The sequence below is a fragment of the Nansenia antarctica genome, assembly GCF_963989245.1.
Source record: "Nansenia antarctica genome assembly, chromosome: 7".
Taxonomy (NCBI): Eukaryota; Metazoa; Chordata; class Actinopteri; order Argentiniformes; family Microstomatidae; genus Nansenia; species Nansenia antarctica.
In genome coordinates this window covers 2062179-2081740 of record NC_137677.1, presented here as the reverse complement: position 1 = coordinate 2081740, position 19562 = coordinate 2062179, and the positions used below count along the sequence as shown (strand labels likewise).

At 44.5% G+C, this 19562-nt stretch overlaps 1 protein-coding gene across 1 annotated transcript in view; it reads left to right on the top strand.

Annotated features, from left to right (window-relative positions):
• oca2 (oculocutaneous albinism II) overlaps positions 1–19562 on the top strand; it is a gene marked incomplete at both ends in the record, with an annotated part of 81882 nt that overhangs the window by 17681 nt on the left and 44639 nt on the right. Inside the window, 5 exons of the mRNA XM_080535975.1 lie at positions 3894–3965; positions 4650–4715; positions 6915–6971; positions 8397–8521; positions 9282–9420. Of these exons, the coding sequence (XP_080392101.1) occupies positions 3894–3965; positions 4650–4715; positions 6915–6971; positions 8397–8521; positions 9282–9420 (459 nt within the window). The remainder of the gene's footprint in view (positions 1–3893; positions 3966–4649; positions 4716–6914; positions 6972–8396; positions 8522–9281; positions 9421–19562) is intronic.

The window sequence follows — 19562 nt, the reverse complement described above, 5'->3', positions numbered from 1 at the left end:
TTACTGACTGGAGTAATGCAAAGAAAATAGTTTCAAGACACTTGTCAACTCCAGCTCACATTAGTGCCCAACTGCGAGCAGGTGAATTTGTTGATGTTGCTTCGGGAAAGAGCCGGTCTATCTATTCCAAATTAGATCGCTCACACCAACAAGCAGTAGAGCGCAATAAACATGGACTGAAAGCAGTCATCGATCTAATTGCTGTTTGCGGACAGCAAAATATACCCATTCGAGGCCACACTGATGAGCGAAGTAATTTCCAGGCGCTTCTGAAATACCGTGCTGAAGGAGATGAGAATCTGAAAGAATATTTCGGAAATGCACCAAGTAACGCAAAGTACTTTAGTCATCAAATCCAGTTGTTTGAAGTTGATTGTTGATTGAACTATGTGGGAAACAGATTCAAGACAAAATTCTCAACAAATGCAGGGATGCCAAGTGGTTCACCTTATTGGCTGATGAGACTGCTGATATAAGCAACGTTGAACAAGTAGCTCTTGTAGTAAGATACGTGGACTGTTTTGATTGCAGCTACTCTGTGCGAGAGGATTTTTTGGGATTTTTTTCTACTGCTGACACAACAGGCGAGACCTTGACCCAACTTCTGTTAAACTGATTAAGAGAACTGGATCTGGATCCTGCTCGTATGGTTGGACAGGGGTATGACGGCGCTGGGATTGTCAGTGGGAAGGTGCGAGGCGTTCAGGCGCGCATCAGAGTACAGTACCCTGCTGCCGTCTATGTGCACTGTAGAAATCATGCGCTAAACCTAGCGATTGTGCACTCAACGAAAATACCTGTGTTTAATTGTCACTGACGCCTTATGCACCCTCAATTCCCTTCACCAGGGCCGGCCCTAGGACTTTTTTTTGGCCCTAAGTGAGATTTTTAATGTGCCCCCCCCCCCCCCCCACACACACACACGTTTTGTCGGGGGGTTGGAGTTTTCGATTGACGGGTGTTTAATCGACAGGGGGAGGGGGGGGGGGGGGGGGGGGCATCAAAAATTGCCATCAATCAACACACAATACCCCATAATGACAAAGTGAAAACTAGTTTCTAAAAAGAATGACAAAAAATGTCATCAACAAATCAAGACCTGCCCGCGGTGGTGTAGCGGTCTAAGCACTGGCCGCTAGTGCATGCTGCCCACCGGGGCCGGGGTTCGTATCCCGGCTCGCCAGATCCAGATATGGCCGAGGCACACGGGAAGCGGCATATTGGCCGGCCGCTTCCGAGGGAGGTATAGGAGTATTTCTGGACTAGGATCCGTCGCGCAACACCGCCCCCGTCTGGTGCTGGAGTAACGGTACTGGGCTCGAGGAGCCAGTCAGCCTAGTCTGCCTGGCGGCCTCCTCTGGGACTGCCGGCCACGGGGTCGTGCGGCGGATCCTTCGCAATAAGCAGGGGATAATTGGATGCTAAGTTGGGTTAAATTGGCTACCAAATTGGGTGAAAAGGGGATAAAATCTGAAAAAACAAATAAAAAATAAATAAAATAAAAATCAAGACCTAATTAAACTACCTGAATTAAGATGAATCAAACTGTTGTGGCTCTGCAAGTGGCCGTAGAGGCCGTAGAACCCGAACCCCAACCATAACCTAATCCCAACTCCCAACCACAGCCTTGCTCACCTAGCCACCAATGACAAGTGCTTCTCTTCTGTGTTCTCTGGTAGACATAAGATGACCTACTTTCCTGGTATTTATGGCGATGAAAAAAATATGTCGGAGGAGCCAAGGGGGGATTTGTTGCCTGAATCCACAGACATGCTTATTGTAGTCCTGCATTGTTTATAATAAAAATGCATCAAACATGATAACATGATAACATGATGATGGTGGGAACTCCCAGGGTCCCAGTGGTTCAAAGCAGTTCAGGAGAGCAGGGCACACAGAGACATTTTTATTTTTTTAATGTAACCTTTATTTATACAGGTAAAAACACATTGAGCCCCAAGGGCTCATTTTCAAGTGTGACCTGTTCACAGGCATACAACAACAACATCCACCACAATACAATACAACACCTGGCCTACATAGTCTAAAACTAAACTAAAACTACACAGTCTAAAAACTAAAACTAGTCTAAAACAGTCTAAGATAATCTAAAACTAAACTAAAACTACAAAACCTAAAACTAGACAGCTAAAGAGCTAAAATTGCCTGAAATACCCTTCCAGACCCTTTCCAAACCTTATTTTCTATCCAAGTGGCCTCGCCGCCTCACACAAGGGAACGAGGGCTTTGTCGTAGCTTTGTTGGATCACTCTGAATTTGAATCTTATTATTTACCAACCGTGTTCTCAGGAACTCAACGCTCCTCTGTTGTTCCAGTAGATGTTATTTTGCTTCTGATTCTTTCTAAGGCTTTGGGATCATGATAGTCCCTTTGGCATTCAGGGTTTATGTTCAACAAATGTAGAGAAACAGCCTTTGATTTATTTGTCCACTTCTACATCACATAGAAGTCAGAAGTAAATTAGTTGTTGGGAAAATAGTTTTCGGTGTGTTTCCGGTGTGCCCTTGGAACCTCTACTTTCTCCACTAGAGAGAAAAGAAAGAAGAAAAAAAAAATATTCTATAGAATTTCTGATTTGCAAGTCAAATCACCTCCATGAAACTTCGGGGTTGTGTTTACCAATAAGGTGGGGAAACAGGAGGTGTCCTTGTCCTTGTCACTGTTACGTGAGTCCAAGATGGAACAGTGAATGTGAATTAAATTGAGTCTACTATCCCTATTTCTCACATGAGATCATTAAGCCGTCTGCTGGAAATCCATTTGGTGTGAGAATTATTATTCTTTCTTTTTTTTCTACTGTATATTACTCCATCTTGACACATTTCCTTCAGAGTAATCACAGTGTTATATATATGTATAGTGCTGTTTTCAAAGAGACAACATAATCACAACGTCTCTGCAAATGTATATGAGGCCAACTACTAACAAGTGACACGTCATTTTGACTTAAAGAGGTTGTTTCCATTAACCTGGAGTCATTACCAAGGCCAACCCTCATCTCTCTAGCCTCCTTCCACTGATTATGTACCTCTCCTGAGGAGTTGACATGTTCCTGTCAGAGAGAGATAGAGAGGGGGGGGGAGAGAGAGAGAGGGGGGGAGAGAGAGAGAGAGAGGGGGGGGGAGAGAGAGAGAGGGGGGGGGGAGAGAGAGGGGGGGAGAGAGAGAGAGGAAGGGAGAGAGAGAGAGAGGAAGGGAGAGAGAGAGAGAGAGAGAGGGGGAGAGAGAGAGAGAGAGAGAGAGAGGAAGGGAGAAAAAGAGAGAGGGGGGGAGAGAGAGAGAGAGAGAGAGAGGGGGGGGGAGAGAGAGAGAGGGGTGGGGGAGAGAGAGAGGGGGGGGAGGGAGAGAGAGAGGGGGGAGAGAGAGAGAGAGGGTGGGGAGAGAGAGAGAGGGGGGGAGAGGGAGAGAGAGGGGGGGGGAGGGAGAGAGAGAGGGGGGGGAGGGAGAGAGAGAGGGGGGAGAGAGAGAGAGGGGGGAGAGAGAGAGAGAGGGGGGGAGATAGAGAGAGGGGGGAGAGAGAGAGAGAGGGGGGGAGAGAGAGAGAGGGGGGAGAGAGAGAGAGAGAGGGGGGAGATAGAGAGAGAGGGGGGAGAGAGAGAGAGAGGTGGGGGGAGAGAGAGAGAGGGAGAGAGAGGGAGAGAGAGGGAGAGAGGGAGAGAGAGAGGGGGGAGAGAGAGAAACATTTTGATAGAGAGGGAAATAGAAAAATAGGAGAAAGAGAGAGAGGGAAGGAGAAAAAGAGAGAGAGAGAATTGAGAGGGGGGTCAGTCATTCAGATTCCATAATTATATGCAATTCCCATCTAAGAGCATCTTTAACAGGCTCAGTTCGCTGTTGTAATCTTCTCAATTGTTGTTATTTTCTGTTTTCAGATCGTCCACCGAACCTTGGCTGCCATGTTGGGATCACTGGCTGCGTTAGCGGCCCTGGCTGTCATCGGTGATGTATGATTCCACTACTACTTTTGAGTACAAATCGTGACGTTAGAATTATACGGTTCTATCTCCATGTTTGGTCAAAATTGAGTTTTTTACATAATCTGATCCATTAGGTGTTTATTAATGCCTGTGTGGTGTTATTTTTAAAATGTTGACATTTTTGAGTTAGTAATTCCTAAAATACAAAGGTTCCATCTCACAGAACATAATGGAATGTAAAAACTTTGACGCTCAATATCTCTGAACTGCCCGAGACGGAGATAGAACCTTATCATTCTAAACGGAGATAGAACCTTATCATTCTAAACGGAGATAGAACCTTCTCATTCTAAACGGAGATAGAACCTTATCATTCTAAACGGAGATAGAACCTTATCATTCTAAACGGAGATAGAACCTTATCATTCTAAACGGAGATAGAACCTTATCATTCTAAACGGAGATAGAACCTTATCATTCTAAACGGAGATAGAACCTTAGAAGATCACCAATCAATTGTCGCATCAAAGTAAGACACAGTACACATTCCATAACGTGAAGCAAGCATGTTCTAGGCCAGATAATGTTATGGCATGTTGATCATGCAGCTGTGAGATTAAGATATCTCCCAGTGGAGAGAGAGAGGCTTCATCTAATTCCTCTCTCTCTCCCTTCCTCCCCCCCCCCCCCCCCACTCCTTCTCTCCCATAGCGTCCCAGTCTGACTACAGTAGTGGAGTGGATCGACTATGAAACACTGGCTCTCCTGTTTGGCATGGTGAGTTAGACGTTCCATTATGGATCATTATACAGTTAGTTCCGACCGAGTAATTTGATTGGACAAGAGGCATTCCATGAGTGCTGATATACAGTATAACAGCACTGGGACTTTTAACTAGATGTATCACTCCGAAATGACCGTTAATACACATTTTGGCTCCGTCAACAAAAAATTGTTCCGCAACTGGACTGTTGCCTAGTAACTTGAACACAAACATCTGCAGGCTAGCTACTTTGTATTAACGCCGGTCATTTCGGAGTAATTCAACTGACTAATTATTTCCTGTTTCAGGCCCAGTCAGAACAGGGCTCTCGCAATCTTTACATTTACATTTACATTTACATGTTTGGCATCTAACAGACGCCTTATTCCAAAGCAACTTACAATCAATACATTTGAATACTAAGCAAGTGAATCATCAATCCACCAGTCGTAGCAGGAAGAGTAATCCAGCTCAGGCCCGGGGCCATTGATAGAAGGAAAACACCTTCTTCTATCACCTTCTTCTCTTTAGAAGCTTCATTGAAACATTCAGGAGGATCTGGCACAGGAACAAACAAAAGCAAAGTCGGCTTCATTAACATTTGTGGAGTTGTGATAAAGTGCATTATTATTTCTTTTTATCTCGCGTCGCAGAGGACCATGCAGGTAGACTTTGATTCATGCATCATGCAACAGGCCCATTAACCATAGGACTATCCCCGTATGTCAACATCCTCTTATTGCTGTTGCAAGTCTTTGGGAGATCTTGATGTGTTTGAAGCCTGTCTCCATGGAAACAAACACATCCAATCACCTCCCATGCAAAATAGCCGTGACTACATCGGGAAAGTTATTATGGAGAGAAAATGGGATTGAATAATATAAGCACCAGAGGAAAGAAAAGAATGTCCCGATATGACACAAACATTTACCATATAAGTAGAACAGTATTGTGGTTTATGACAAAGTTGGTAATACATAATGTCAGTCATCAGGAAAAACTGACAAGGCAATAACATGAACAATGTTACCTGCCAGGATTCCCATATCCAGAGGTATGAATATTATCATGGAATGTGTCTGTCTCCTCATGTTGAAGAGAGTGTTGTCAACATGTTTGACAGACTGTGTGGGACTAGAAATAACTCTCACTAAAAATCGTCTCTCAAATGCTAAATTAAACACGAGCTGTTTGATGATATCCCACACACAAACACAAAGCTTTGGAAACCCGACGTTTTTTTTGTTGCTCAAAAACATTCTTTGCTCCAATTATATCCATAATGTTTAGGCTTTCAGGTAAGGAAATATCATATTTATCTACTGTTTCATAAAACATTACATACAGACAGTATAGTATTGATGCCATAATGTACACGTTAGATATTCTATTCATGTTTCATGTATTTTTTATCCCTTTCATAAGCTCTTTCATAACCATTATTTTCAGCCAACCTGCTAGTCTAGTCACTGGGGTATTTACATAATAATACATCATACACATTCCTGCAACTACATCAGAAACAGGAACATGAAAGTACATCAAAGTTCACATTCCTGGAGAGATTGCTCTGTAGAATATAGTATGATCTGTATATTATACAGTATATGGATCATGATAACCACACCCAGTGGTGTAGTCTAGTTTTTTCTAGTGGGTATATTGTGATTTTTCCCTCCCAGCCTCATATCGTTCATTTCGGAACGCCATAAAAATAAATCTGCGCTCCCTGTCTAACGTTATATATATCTAACATGCTATAAGGCTGATCTGTGCATGATAGTGCTGCATTTTGACATATTTCATGTCGCATCTCCCCTCTTTGATGGTGTATGACGCTATAGTCAGTCCCAATGGTCCAAAAGTCAAGTGCTTCATAACACAGACGGGGTGAACTTTATGAATGAAAGTGTGAAAGTTCTGTCACAAAACGCTGTTACGTATCCTCACACATTTTTAAGTGGGTATATGGAAATCCTTGGCCTTTCCTAGTGGGTATACGGCGTAGTCCTGCGTATTACCTAGACTACACCACTGACCATTGTGTTGATCCCATTGAAAGTCTTGTCAATTAGGCGTACATTTGAACATGGCCCATAATTACCGAATGACAGTTGTAATTCAAAGTTAATTCATCTTACTTGAAATGAACTTAAACCATGAAATGATGTTCAACTTCAACATACAACTGTTGTTTCCTCTCTCCTTCACAGATGATTCTGGTGGCCATATTTTCAGACACTGGATTCTTTGACTACTGTGCAGTGAAGGTGAGTTGGCCCTCTCTGGCAGTAATGAACGCAGGCAGGCAAGTCAACATGTATTGAATGAAACAAAATGTAATCTAGTGTTCTACTACCTGGATATCCCTACTAGACAGACACAGAGTGGTTGTACCAAGGTAACTTAATCCTCTGGCATGGAAGACTCTCTTCCCGTTGGCACACAGCCAGCTCCAGGGTCCTACTAACACCAGTGCCAGAGACACAGATTTAGTGCTCGCAAGCAAGCAAGGACAACAACTACCTCTGTATGTTTGCTCTTCACATATATACAGTATATTAACTCTAACAGTAAGTACATAAACACATAACACATGAACAGGGCGGGAGAGAGAGAGAGAGAGGGCAGATTGGCGGTTCGCGCCCCGGCTGGCCACATGTCGAAGTGTCCTTGGGCAAGACACTGAACCCCAAAATTGCTCCCAGTGAGCGGGCCGGCCGGCGCCTTGCATGGCAGCTTGCCGCCATTGGTGTGTGAATGTGTGTGAGAATGGGTGAATGAGAGGCCGTTGTAAACTGCTTTGGATAAAGGCGCTATATAAGTGCAGTCCATTCGCCATGAACACACCATGAAGATATGAGCTGCAAAAGTTTACAGCATTGTCTTTTGCAAAAGAGTGGAATAGCTGAGTGGTTAGTTTCTTTCCCTCCATGTGCTTTGGGGCAAATGAAGACATCCATCACAAGGCTCTCTTCTGAGTCACTTTGGGAGGCAGAAAAATGATTTATTTGTACATTTATGGCTGATACTGAGGCCCTTAATAGGGCTGCAAATGTTTTTAATTAACTGAAGCAAATGCTTCATGGCACTATAAAAAATATATAAATCATATACAAATGGGCAAAGTATCAATTCATCCTTTGACTTACACCTGAAGATAGGACAGCCCACCCCGTTATATCAGGGCACGGTCACACACCCAAAACCATAAGTCAAAGTAGTGTTTGGAATGTCCTCAATAGACTCTGAGGGGGGGAGGGCGAATGTGTCCTCCAGGTACAGTCGCTCTCAGACCTAGCGAACAGGGGGAACATGCAGGCTCATGAATGTTAAGTAAGTGTTGGACAAGGGTAGGCGCTTCAAATTAAAACATCATCTCAGAGATGGCATGGCGGCCCTGATACGTTGTGCTGTTACACACCAGGGGGGGCCACCCTCATACCTGCCTGAGAGTTTAAGACTGAGGCTATCGTGTGCTTTTTTATTTGTACATTTCTGTGTGTTGTGTGTGTGTGTGTGTGTGTGTGTGTGTGTGTGCGTGTGCGTGTGCGTGTGCGTGTGTGTGTGTGCAATAGAAGACACAGACACAGACACAGACACAGACACACACACACACACACACACACACACACACACACTTTACATGTTACAGTGTAGTCAGAGACTCATGTCCATGTCTCTTCTCCCTCCAGGCCTACCAGCTGTCCAGAGGAAGGGTCTGGCCCATGATCCTCATCCTGTGTCTCATCGCCGCCATCCTCTCTGCGTTCCTGGACAACGTCACCACGATGATGCTCTTCACCCCCGTCACCATAAGGTACGCACAATAAACCCTGACCTACTATATATCGAATCAAGACTGTATGTTACCGTATAACAAAGATATTTTCATGTGTTTGTCTGGATATGTTTTAATTTACTGTCGGCTGTTGACAGAAGATGAAAATCACTAAAAGCAATTGTCAAGGTGGTAACAATATTGACCCTTACATACCGTACGTACATACATACTGCTCTTTGAATTTAAGTGTTCTCTAGTGTCTCGGTGCGAACATTGTGGTGAAAAAGATAAGGGATGTCCACTTCCCCCTTATCAAATGATTCCCATCGACTGAACATATTCTGCCCTCTCAGAGCCACTGTGCATCTCTAACCATAAAGTAGCAAAATGAATCACCTTGTTAACCTCCCACATCCTGTACTCTCCTATTACACCTATTACTATCTCCTGTCTCAGACGGATTACACAGAGTGTCTCTCTGTTGTACCCTCTCTGACTATTATTTTGTTTAGTACAGTTCAGAGGTCAATTATAGGTCAAATGACACTGTTTGGTCCATACCAACTGGAGCTCACATTCTGACAACCAATTTCTATCAACCAATGTTCTCTGGGTAGACCTCTGGTTCTGTTTCTGCTGATCTCACCTCTTGGTTGACACGCCCTCCAGGATTGTACAAGAACAGCTTGAGTGTTGTAAATTAAGTTAAAAGTGATCTTTTTTATTATTCCTCACGTAGCAATCTAATCAGAGCTAACATTTTTTTTCTGTCTCTCTCTCTTTCTGATTCGGGCAGGTTATGTGAGGTGCTTAATCTGGACCCCAGACACGTCCTGATTGCAGAAGTAATGTTCACAAACATCGGAGGGGCCGCCACAGCTGTCGGAGATCCACCCAACGTGATTATCGTATCAAATCAGGACCTGCGCAAGAAGGTAGGCACTTTTCTCTGAGTTCTGAATGTTAAACTTTGGGTTAATGTCACTATGGGGGGGTGGGGGGAGGGCAGGCTCTGTGGGCAGGATTTAAGTGTCATGTTTAAGGGGCGGCTGTGTCTCAGGAGGTAGAGTCGCCGCCTAATGATCACAAGGTTGGCAGATCAGCGGTTCGAGCCCCGGCTGGCCACATGTGGAAGTGTCCTTGGCCAAGACACTGAACCCCAAATTGCTCCCAGTGAGCGGGCCGGCGCCTTGCATGGTAGCTTGCCTCCATTGGTGTGTGAATGTGTGTGTGAATGGGTGAATGAGAGGCCGTTGTAAAGCGCTTTGGAATAAGGCGCTATATAAGTCAGTCCATTTACCATTTAAGTGTCATGATATTATGTGTCGCCGGCTGGTGTTTGGATCAACCAGGCGCAAAACAGAAACTCACAAAACAGAAACGCTAACCAGCTATTGTTACCGCCCATTACCAGGCTGTGTGAAGGTGTGAAAAAGAACCAAATCTTTAAACAGCGTTTTCTCAGGATTGTGTTTTCAGCGGGAGCAACATTCAATGTATGTATGACGCATCATTTGAAAGCTTACAATCTGTAGTTTAAGCACATGAAAAAACAGAAAAATGACTTTGCCTACTGGTTGCACTTTTCACTAGCAGCTGTCACATATATGATAGACTGTATGAAGTTGTGAACTCCCACTCGTAGCAGACCGACAGGTGAAGGTTAGACAGATGCACAGCCTATGCCTGTACGCTATCTACTAGTGTTGTTTCTTCTTAAGTAACTAGTTTGAGATAGATCACGAATAAACTTCTGAGTTTTAAGACTTTTATTTGTTTAATAAATAAAGGTACAGGTTACAAGCTGGTGATGAAGCCTGCTGGAATGATGAGAAGTGCTGGAATCAGATTGTATACCATGATATGTAAATACAGTTTCAAATAATAGCCCATCACATTTACTGTAGAGATGCCCCAGGTGTGAAAATTAGGCAGGCTTTACATGATGTCACTCTGGGGGCTAATGTTATTCCAGGTCAAAGGTTAGGGCAGATTCACAGGAAGTCATTCCTCAGATGACCATATACATTTTACATTTACATTTTTGGCATTTAGCAGACGCCTTATTCCAAAGCGACTTACAATCAATAAGGACAGTCATTTCCTGAGACAGTATTCTGAGCATATGGCCGTCATAAAAACCCCCTTTGTCAGGAGACTTTCTTACAGAGCCAAAAGCAAGTCAAAAGGCAGATAATACTATACAATTCATGTGTGTGTGTGTTACACTAGCCTGAGACCTTGAGAGTACACAGAGATATAAGCACCGGAACTTGATGACACTGTATGGACAAGGTCGTCGATGATACAGGATGTGGACAGTATCACAATTGAATGTGAAAACATCTTTGTGTCTCTGATGACAGGGCTCTTGGTCAGCTGGCCTTCCTTTGTGACACCAAGGACACATGTGAAGCCATGAATGTAGGGAGATGACTTGACTTCCGATATGCTCTGAAGTATGCGACACTCGTAACCAATTATATGAGTCCTATACAAGTCTCTTCCCTTCACGGTCCCTCTGTTCAACCTCTCTGTATGCGACGACCTCTCTCTCTGCTTAATACAACGTCATCAGTAATTACACACCACCACAATCTGGCCACTTTTCTGACTTTATTCGCCAAGTAGGTTTTCACATACAAGGAATTTGCTGTGGTAGATTGGTGCAAACAGGCAACATAAGAATAAGAATAATAAGAATTAAAAAACTGAAAAAAGTAGTGCAAAAAACAAGATCAAGTAAGATATAAATATGAATGAATGGATATTTACAGTATCTAGTGTCTATGGGGGCGGGGTGAGAGTCTGTGTCAGTGGGGGTCCCGGGCCTTGTTGATGAGGCTGACGGCAGATGGGAAGAAACTGTTTTTGTGGCGAGAGGTTCTGGTCCTGATGGACCGCGGCCTCCTGCCAGAGGGGAGCGTTTCAAACAGCTTGTGTCCGGGGTGAGAGGGGTCTTTTAGAGATCTTTTAATCTGGGTAATAACAGCAGGCAGCAAAGTGGGATAAACAATGCAGCACTTTCTTTGCGTCGGAGTGATGTCACCGCCCTGACCCCGATGCCAAGGGTTTAAGACTGAGACTGGAGATGTCATGTCAATAGGCTGGGCACGGACGGCACTCGTGCCAAAGACCCTCAGAGCGTCATGCACCGACTCTACAGATGTCACCAGGGCGTGAGGACATCTGATATTGTTGCCTCAGTGGCTTGGCATATAATCTGTTGATCGCCACTATTCATCTGTTTACTGTAGCATGGGATTGACGGGAAACCGTAGCAAATGTGCATGTTTGTGTCTGTGCCTTGTGGTGCTGTGTTCTTAGCTTTACTGAGAATGTTTTTGATTTAGGAAAGGGAAACCCGATTTCGGAGAGAAGGACAACTCTCTCTGTCCACTGAGTTAATCATCATAGGGAATTGTGTGTGTGCCTGTCCAGTGATTGAATCACAGGACAGTGATTCTCTCAGATGTACTCTGAAGTGATGTGTCATTTCTAGAAGTGGTGGGTAGGAATTAAAATACCTATTTTTTGTCAAACCTGTGGGATGACATCAAAGTGGGCTGATTCTCTTTTAAGTGTTAATGAAATGAAACCTCAAAGTTGAGTCGTCTGGTCACTCATAGGTGGAGTAGGGAATGACCAAGAAAAATACCTAAAAAGAAATGGGTATGGGTCATCTTAAGTCATGTGACTATGACTTAAAGCATTGGTTTGGTTGAACACTCAAAATGTTTCATTGTTCTGTGAGTAAAAAAACATGTTCTATCTTTGCACTCGATCAAATTTCAGGACCCTCCTTTCATGACTTTTCCTAGATATGTGCGTTCTACCACCCAGTATCCTTACATTTTCAAAATCACATCAGGATAAGCTAGTATAAAGCTATTTAGCAGTTTTTCTGTGTAGGGGGCAAGCAGGCTAATTTACAAGTGGCCAACTAGTGGTCGTTGTGTGTAAATAGCAGCTTAGCATTGTAAAGAGGCGGCTCTTTTAGTAGGTAAAAAGGCACGGCTGTTCTAGTGTTAAAAGCCAATCTCACAGAAAGGCATGAAGGGCGTTATTGACGTTCACTATGTTTGTCAAATTTCCCATAGAATATGTACCATCTAACCTAACATCTAACCTAAGATTAGAATAGAATATGTTCCATCTAACCTAAAATTAGATTAGAATATGTTCCATCTAACCTAAGATTAGAATAGAATATGTACCATCTAACCTAAAATTAGAATAGAATATGTACCACCTAACCTAAGATTAGAATATAATATGTACCACCTAACCTAAGATTATAATAGAATATGTACCATCTAACCTAAAATTAGATTAGAATATGTTCCATCTAACCTAAGATTAGAGTAGAATATGTACCATCTAACCTAAGATTAGATTAGAATATGTACCATCTAACCTAAGATTAGATTAGAATATGTACCATCTAACCTAAGATTGGATTAGAATATGTACCATCTAACCTAAGATTAGAATAGAATATGTACCATCTAACCTAAGATTAGAATAGAATATGTCCCATCTAACCTAAGATTAGAGAATATGTACCATCTAACCTAACATTTTGACGCACCACATACAGTACATTGATTCACCCACTGACACGGATCGCACAAAGCTTTGCATATATGTTAATTCACTACTCCAGTGATTTAATCCTCTGTGTTTACTGTGTGTGTGTGTGTGTGTGTGTGTGTGTGTGTGTGTTATCTCTGCCCTACACAGCGCCTCGATGTGTTTACACACTCATCTGCTGTGTTGTTTGTGTTGAAATCCCGGTGATAAATGGAGATATAACAGCAATGTTGCGAGACCAATTCATATTTCTGCTGCCGGTGTCATAAATCATGGGAATTAAAAATGTCAAAACACCCTGGCAACAGTGTGACCTCCGTATTCCGGAGCCCCGATGTCATCCATACTGTAGCTTCTGCAATATCCTCACACTCACATTCCAATTCGCATTCCGGAACATGAACTATTACCTTCGCACCATGTGCTGTTGTTACATTGTTACATGTGCATTAATCTCTAGTGGGTTGACACAATTGAACTTTGTATTGACAGAAGAAACATACTGTTGTAGAGGGACAGATGTGACAGAATGGGTAATTCCTATCTGCCAGTCCATTTGGTGATATCTTTTTATCACGTTATTTTTTCTGAGTGGGGCAGTCCCACTCGTATTTTTCTTTTTATTGTGACAGAGACAGTAGAGATTTAGACAGGAAGGATGGGTGAGAGAGAGAGGAGGGATGACTTGCAGGATATGTCCCCAGCCGGAATCGAACCGGGGACCCTGCGGTTACATGGTCTACGCTTAACCCGCTACGCCACCTAAGCGCCCCACCATTTGGTGATATCTAACGCCTATCACAGATGTGAAGGAATTCCTTCCTTCCTTCCTTCCAGCTCTAAGTTTCCCGTACGACTCACTGCTCTGATCCTGTGTCTTGTACACTCAGCCTCGGAACCGAGTCAAATCGATGTGTGTTGGGATTCCATCTTAATTGCCATGACAGAGGTCTCGGCTTTGAGACGAGGGGTCTCTGTGTGTTTGAACCTCGAGTAGTCAGGAGTCAGGAGACTGGTGATCCTGACGCAACCAAGTGGGAAACCACTGCAACCCCAAACTACTAACCCTCCCAGCCCCTTTCCTTGAATGTGAGAGAGCCAATATGCCTTTCATCTTCGATCGGAGACCTTAGCAACAGTGTAGGCTTATGCCAACAGGCTGAGGGCGATGATGATGATGATGTGCTACACCAAATCCCATTCTATATGTGCTCGACACCCCACAGGACTACCTACTGGATTCATTAAGATTATGAAGATGGAGCCCCTTCTCTGTCTTTTGTGTGTTTGCGTGTGTAATTAACAACGGATTGATCATAGAAATTAAGAAAGCCACAGGCCCTGTTGCTGTGCAATCATCCCCTATATCCTGGAAAGCAAGAAGAGCTACCTTAATGAAAGCTTCCCTACATACTAACGAAAGGATAATATCACAGTTTGTGGCTTAATTATAGCTTTGCCAGTGTAGATGTATGTCGATGAACATTATTGGGGTTAGTTAATCAGTGTATTCTTGAGTTTGGAGTTTGGATTTTTAACCTTCACTAACATTTCAGATCAGTGAAGCGCGACAGAAGCATAACAAAAAACGGTGACATTTCCCCCAAACAAACGGTTCGGCTCGGCATCTGTGGACTTCCTGTGACATTCTAGCCTCTCTGTGGGTGCAGCTGTACGTGGGCGTCCTCCATTAGGGCTCTGGCGGTACAGTGCCCCCCCCCACGGCCCACGCCCCCCCCCCCCTGTCCAGTTTGCCTTGGCAGGGTTTCCCAGGCGACAGCTCAGCAGGGACGTGCAGCGCACTCAGTCAGTCATGTCTTTGCTTTGATAAAAGCTACCTGATTGCCTGCCTGAGTGTGTGTGTGTGCGCGTGTGTGTGTGTGTGTGTGTGTGTGTGTTATTGGTAGCCGCTCAACATGGAGAAGGCGGTGCTTCCTGTACCCATGAGTTGGATACTGTCTGTTTTACAGTACTGATACTGTATCTGTCAACCCACTGGTATCATCTGGTGTGAATAACATCCTGTGTGTGGCAGAACTGGTTGTTGGCTCAGCATTACTGTAACAGATTGTTTCCATCAAAATGCACTGATAGTATTTATGTCCTTTAGAATTGTACATGTATGTGGACATAAATAAAGCATTTAAAATGTGTGACAGAGAGAGAGAGTGTGTGTCTGTGTGTGTGTGTGTGTGTGTGTGTGTGTGTGTGTGACAGAGAGAGAGTGTGTGTGTGTGTATGTCTGTGTATGTGCGTTTGTTTGTTTGTTTGGGTTTAGGGGTCCCCCCAGAGATAGGGAGGGTGGGATGGGGGGTGTACAGGGAAAAAGGTGGCATACACTGTTTTTGGGGGGTCATTTGGGTGTTATTTCCTCAAGCTGGAAAGCAGCAGCGTTAGGCAGCTCTTGTGTTGGTTCACAGCTGTTGGACTGCCACTTGGGCCATCACACACACCCTGCAGCCAATCAGAATCAGAGACATCTTATGCCCTCGGCTCTAGCACGGTGACAGACAATACCCGTGACGTCCTAGAAGGCACAGACACCGAGACATTTCACCAAGCTCTCGGAGACACGGTTTTCTTTTTTTTGCCTTCTTTTTTTCTGCTTCTTTTTGTTTGGTGACTTGTTTTGTTTGCGACTCCTGATAGTGGAGCGTGAACAGATGATGAGCAGGTTTTCATTCACACAGAGTATCTCATTTACACATTGTCAGCAGCCTCACCCCAACGACACCACCGCCCTGAGGGTCACACTCACACTCAGCTCCAGACTGAGAGAACATGTGTTTTTTGGAATGCGCAATTAAAGGAGTACCCTGAAATGTCTCTATAACTGGAGACACTCACGGTGAACCAATCATGTTGTTGAGTCACAGCCAGGGAGACTTTGGACAGTGCAGTACTCTTTGGTGACCAGGCAGTGGGGGCGGGTGGACTGGCTCATTGTAATGCATGGATGACTGAGGAACTGTATGATGGAATGGAATGGTATCGTGACGTTAGAATTATAGTCAGGTTTGTTATATCATTTCGTGGGAATTTTTTGGGGATTTGCTAATCTATACATTTTTGGAAAGGGCATTGTATGAGGAATCAGAAAATATATGTTTCCATTTGCACAGATGTCTGAAAGGCGGCCATCTTGGCATTTAAGAAATGGCCGCCATAATACACACGTTTTGTAATATCTTGGCTTCTAAATAAGCTAGAACATTTTAACTGCTAAACCTACATTTTCAGGGTCAAGGAATCCAATGGTTGTAGTTACAAAGCAATTTTTTGTATTTTTTTATTTTTTATTTTTTATATCATCACATAAAAATGTGTAACTTATACTTTAAGAAATTGTCGTTTTTCTATTACTTCCATACGTGAGTCCACAGACCACAGTATGATCACGACAACCTCCTGCATTAGATAGTCTCGATGTTATGATTTAAACTTTTGTTGGCTTTTTGGGGGGATTTGCTAATCTATACATTTTTGGATGTTATGGCAACAGCCAGCAACCAGTAAGGCAATACAGAGGCAGGTAAATCTTTAGCCTAATGGCATATTTAATGATCTTCTTTCGGCGTATGGGTAGTTGTTTTCCTCTCCACTCCACCATGCTCGGGGCCGAGGGGCTACCCTTTTACCACCCCGAGACCTGGTTGAGGGGCTCACCCGGGCTATATTTCTGGACACCCCTCCAGAAGCCACGTCATCGTCTCGTCATCTAGTACCGACAGAACATGCATCCCGTTGGGTGGGTGGTACACCAGGCAATCCAGGATAACATGGTCTGCGGTTTGGTCCTCTGCGCCACACTCGCACGACGCATTTGGGGCCTAGCCCCATCTGTGCATTGATGAGCGGAAACGCCCGATGCCGGTCCGGAGACGATTGAGCCTCACCCAGGATAGCCTTGGCAAGTCCATCCCGAGGGGCTCAGGGCCGGCGACTGGGATATGGTCGCGGAGTTTGGAGGTGTTTGCCTCCCACTCCGCGCGCCACATATAATCTGCCCATCCTGCCGCACTGATGTTAAGATCTCTGCATTGCTGCCTGAGATCCTGTGCGGCAGGCACAAATGGGTGTCTCGACTTGAGACGCCGGGAGGGCTCCGCTGTTATAGTGAGCCTATCGTGGAGCAGATGTTTATTAAGCTCCACGGTCCGGCAGGCGAGCTGTGGCTCCCATGCGGCGGAGGCCTGCGGGCTGGATGCCTGCTAGGGTGGGAAGGTTGTCCACGGGGGTAGGACGCAGGCATCCTGTCACAAACCGCAAGGCTTCGTTTATAGGCGAGTCGATGAGGCGGGTGTGGGCACTGCGACACCATACTGGGGCGCAGTATTCACTAGTTGAATAAAGGAGGGCTAGGGCTGCCGTGTGCAAGGTCTTTGCGCCGGCGCCCCAGCCTGAGCCAACCAGTCGCCTCATCAACGCCACACGAGCTGTTAACTTCTTGCGCAGTGACTCGAGGTGCCGGCGAAACGTGAGCGTCCTGTCCAATGTCACGCCGAGATAGATTGGCTCAGCTGAACATGGCAGGGGAGTTCCATCTAGGTATACTCTAAGCTCACATTTAGCCTCCCTGTTGTTAAGGTGGAAGGCAGCCGACACCGTCTTTGCCTCGCTAAGCTTCAATCTCCATTTCCGGAAGTATGCCACTAGTGTCTGCATGTCCTGGCTCAGAATCCCCTCCACAGACTGCCAATTTCCAGCAGAGTACACCACTGCGAGGTCGTCTGCGTAGGCGTACTTCCGCGAGAGTGTGTTGGGCAGGTCATAGGTGTAGATATTATAGAGGAGGGGGGCCAGGACCGATCCCTGAGGGACGCCGTTCTTAAGGCGTCGAAGCCTGCTTAGCTGTCCGCAACCGGTGGTAAGGGTAAAGCTGCGGTTACGGATGAGCTCCATGATCATTCTGACCATGTGCCTGTCCGGCAGCAGGCGGAGCAGCTTGCAGGTGAGGCCGCGATGCCATACGGTATCGTAGGCAGCCGTCAGGTCTATAAAGACGGCCCCGTCTCGAGGATCTTGAAGGAGATGCATAACAGAGAGATGGGACGGTAACTCTTAGGGTCCCCTTCAGGCTTATTCGGTTTAGTGATCGCAACAACTAGGGCTCTTCGCCAGATTTTGGGGATCTTGAGTTGGCGCTAACAGGAAGTGAGGAACGCTCTCAGGCAGGACTTCAAGGCGGGTGCGGCATGGAGAATAAGCTCCGTATATCATATTTAATGATAAAAATAGGGAATGAAACAAAATAAATGAATGGGAGGAATGTGGGGAGTGTATGGTGTGCTGGTTGTTCTGTTTGTGGGATGTGTATTTACTCTATGTGTAATGACAGGCGGGTTGTGTCTCTTGACTATGTATAAGCGTTTATGCTATGTGTGATGTGATATGTGAATGGCGAGTCCAATGCGTGCCAATGTGAGCTGGGCTGTTAGATTAGTTCATCATCATCACTTTCGTGCGTCACAGCTTGGGAATCGTCATCGTTCTGGCACTGGCTGCTGCACATGTCGGTACAGGCTAAGTTCTTAGCTCTGCATGAACATCTGCCAGAAGAACAGTCAGTTTTGCATTTGCATTGTACCATCTCAATGATGGACTTTGGGGCTGGGAGGACGTCTGTGGTTGTTGGTTTAAGCATGCCATCCTCATGTTTGGAGTACCAATTTTGCAGGGGATCCAATTAGCCTATGGATCCTGCAGAGCAATGGCTGCCTGTGCCCATATACTTTTTTTTTTTAAGAAGAAGAATACAAAAAATTGCTTTGTAACTCCAACCATTGGATTCATTGACCCTGAAAATGTAGGTTTAGCAGTTAAAATCAATGTTCTAGCTTATTTAGAAGCCAAGATATTACAAAACGTGTGTATTATGGCGGCCATTTTGTAAATGCCAAGATGGCCGCCTTTCAGACATCTGTGCAAATGGAAACATATATTTTCTGATTCCTCATACAATGCCCTTTCCAAAAATGTATAGATTAGCAAATCCCCAAAAAATTCCCACGAAAGTTTAAATTGAAACATAGTGAACCTGACTATTATAAGGTTCTATGTAAAAATGTTGTTTCTTACATAATCTGATCCATTAGGTGTTTGTTAATGCCTGTGTGGTGTTATTTTTAAAATGTTGACATTTTTGAGTTAGTAATTAATAAAATACAAAGGTTCCATCTCACAAAACATAATGGAATGTAAAAACGTTGACGCTCAATATCTCTGAACTGCCCTAAACGGAGATAGAACCTTATGATTCTAAGCTCATGGAATGGTATCAATGCAATTCCAATGCGTCACAATGAGCCCGTCCTCCGATGTTTACACGCACCAGCCTCCACTGCCTCTATGGCCTCCATATGAGTTCTTACTTAGAGGCTTTGTGGCGTTGTTGTTTGTGTATTGTTATTCAGATGCTCATTCACACATGTGCATTCACACCTGCTCCAGAATGAAAAATGCAGGTAAATGTTTGTCAAGAATG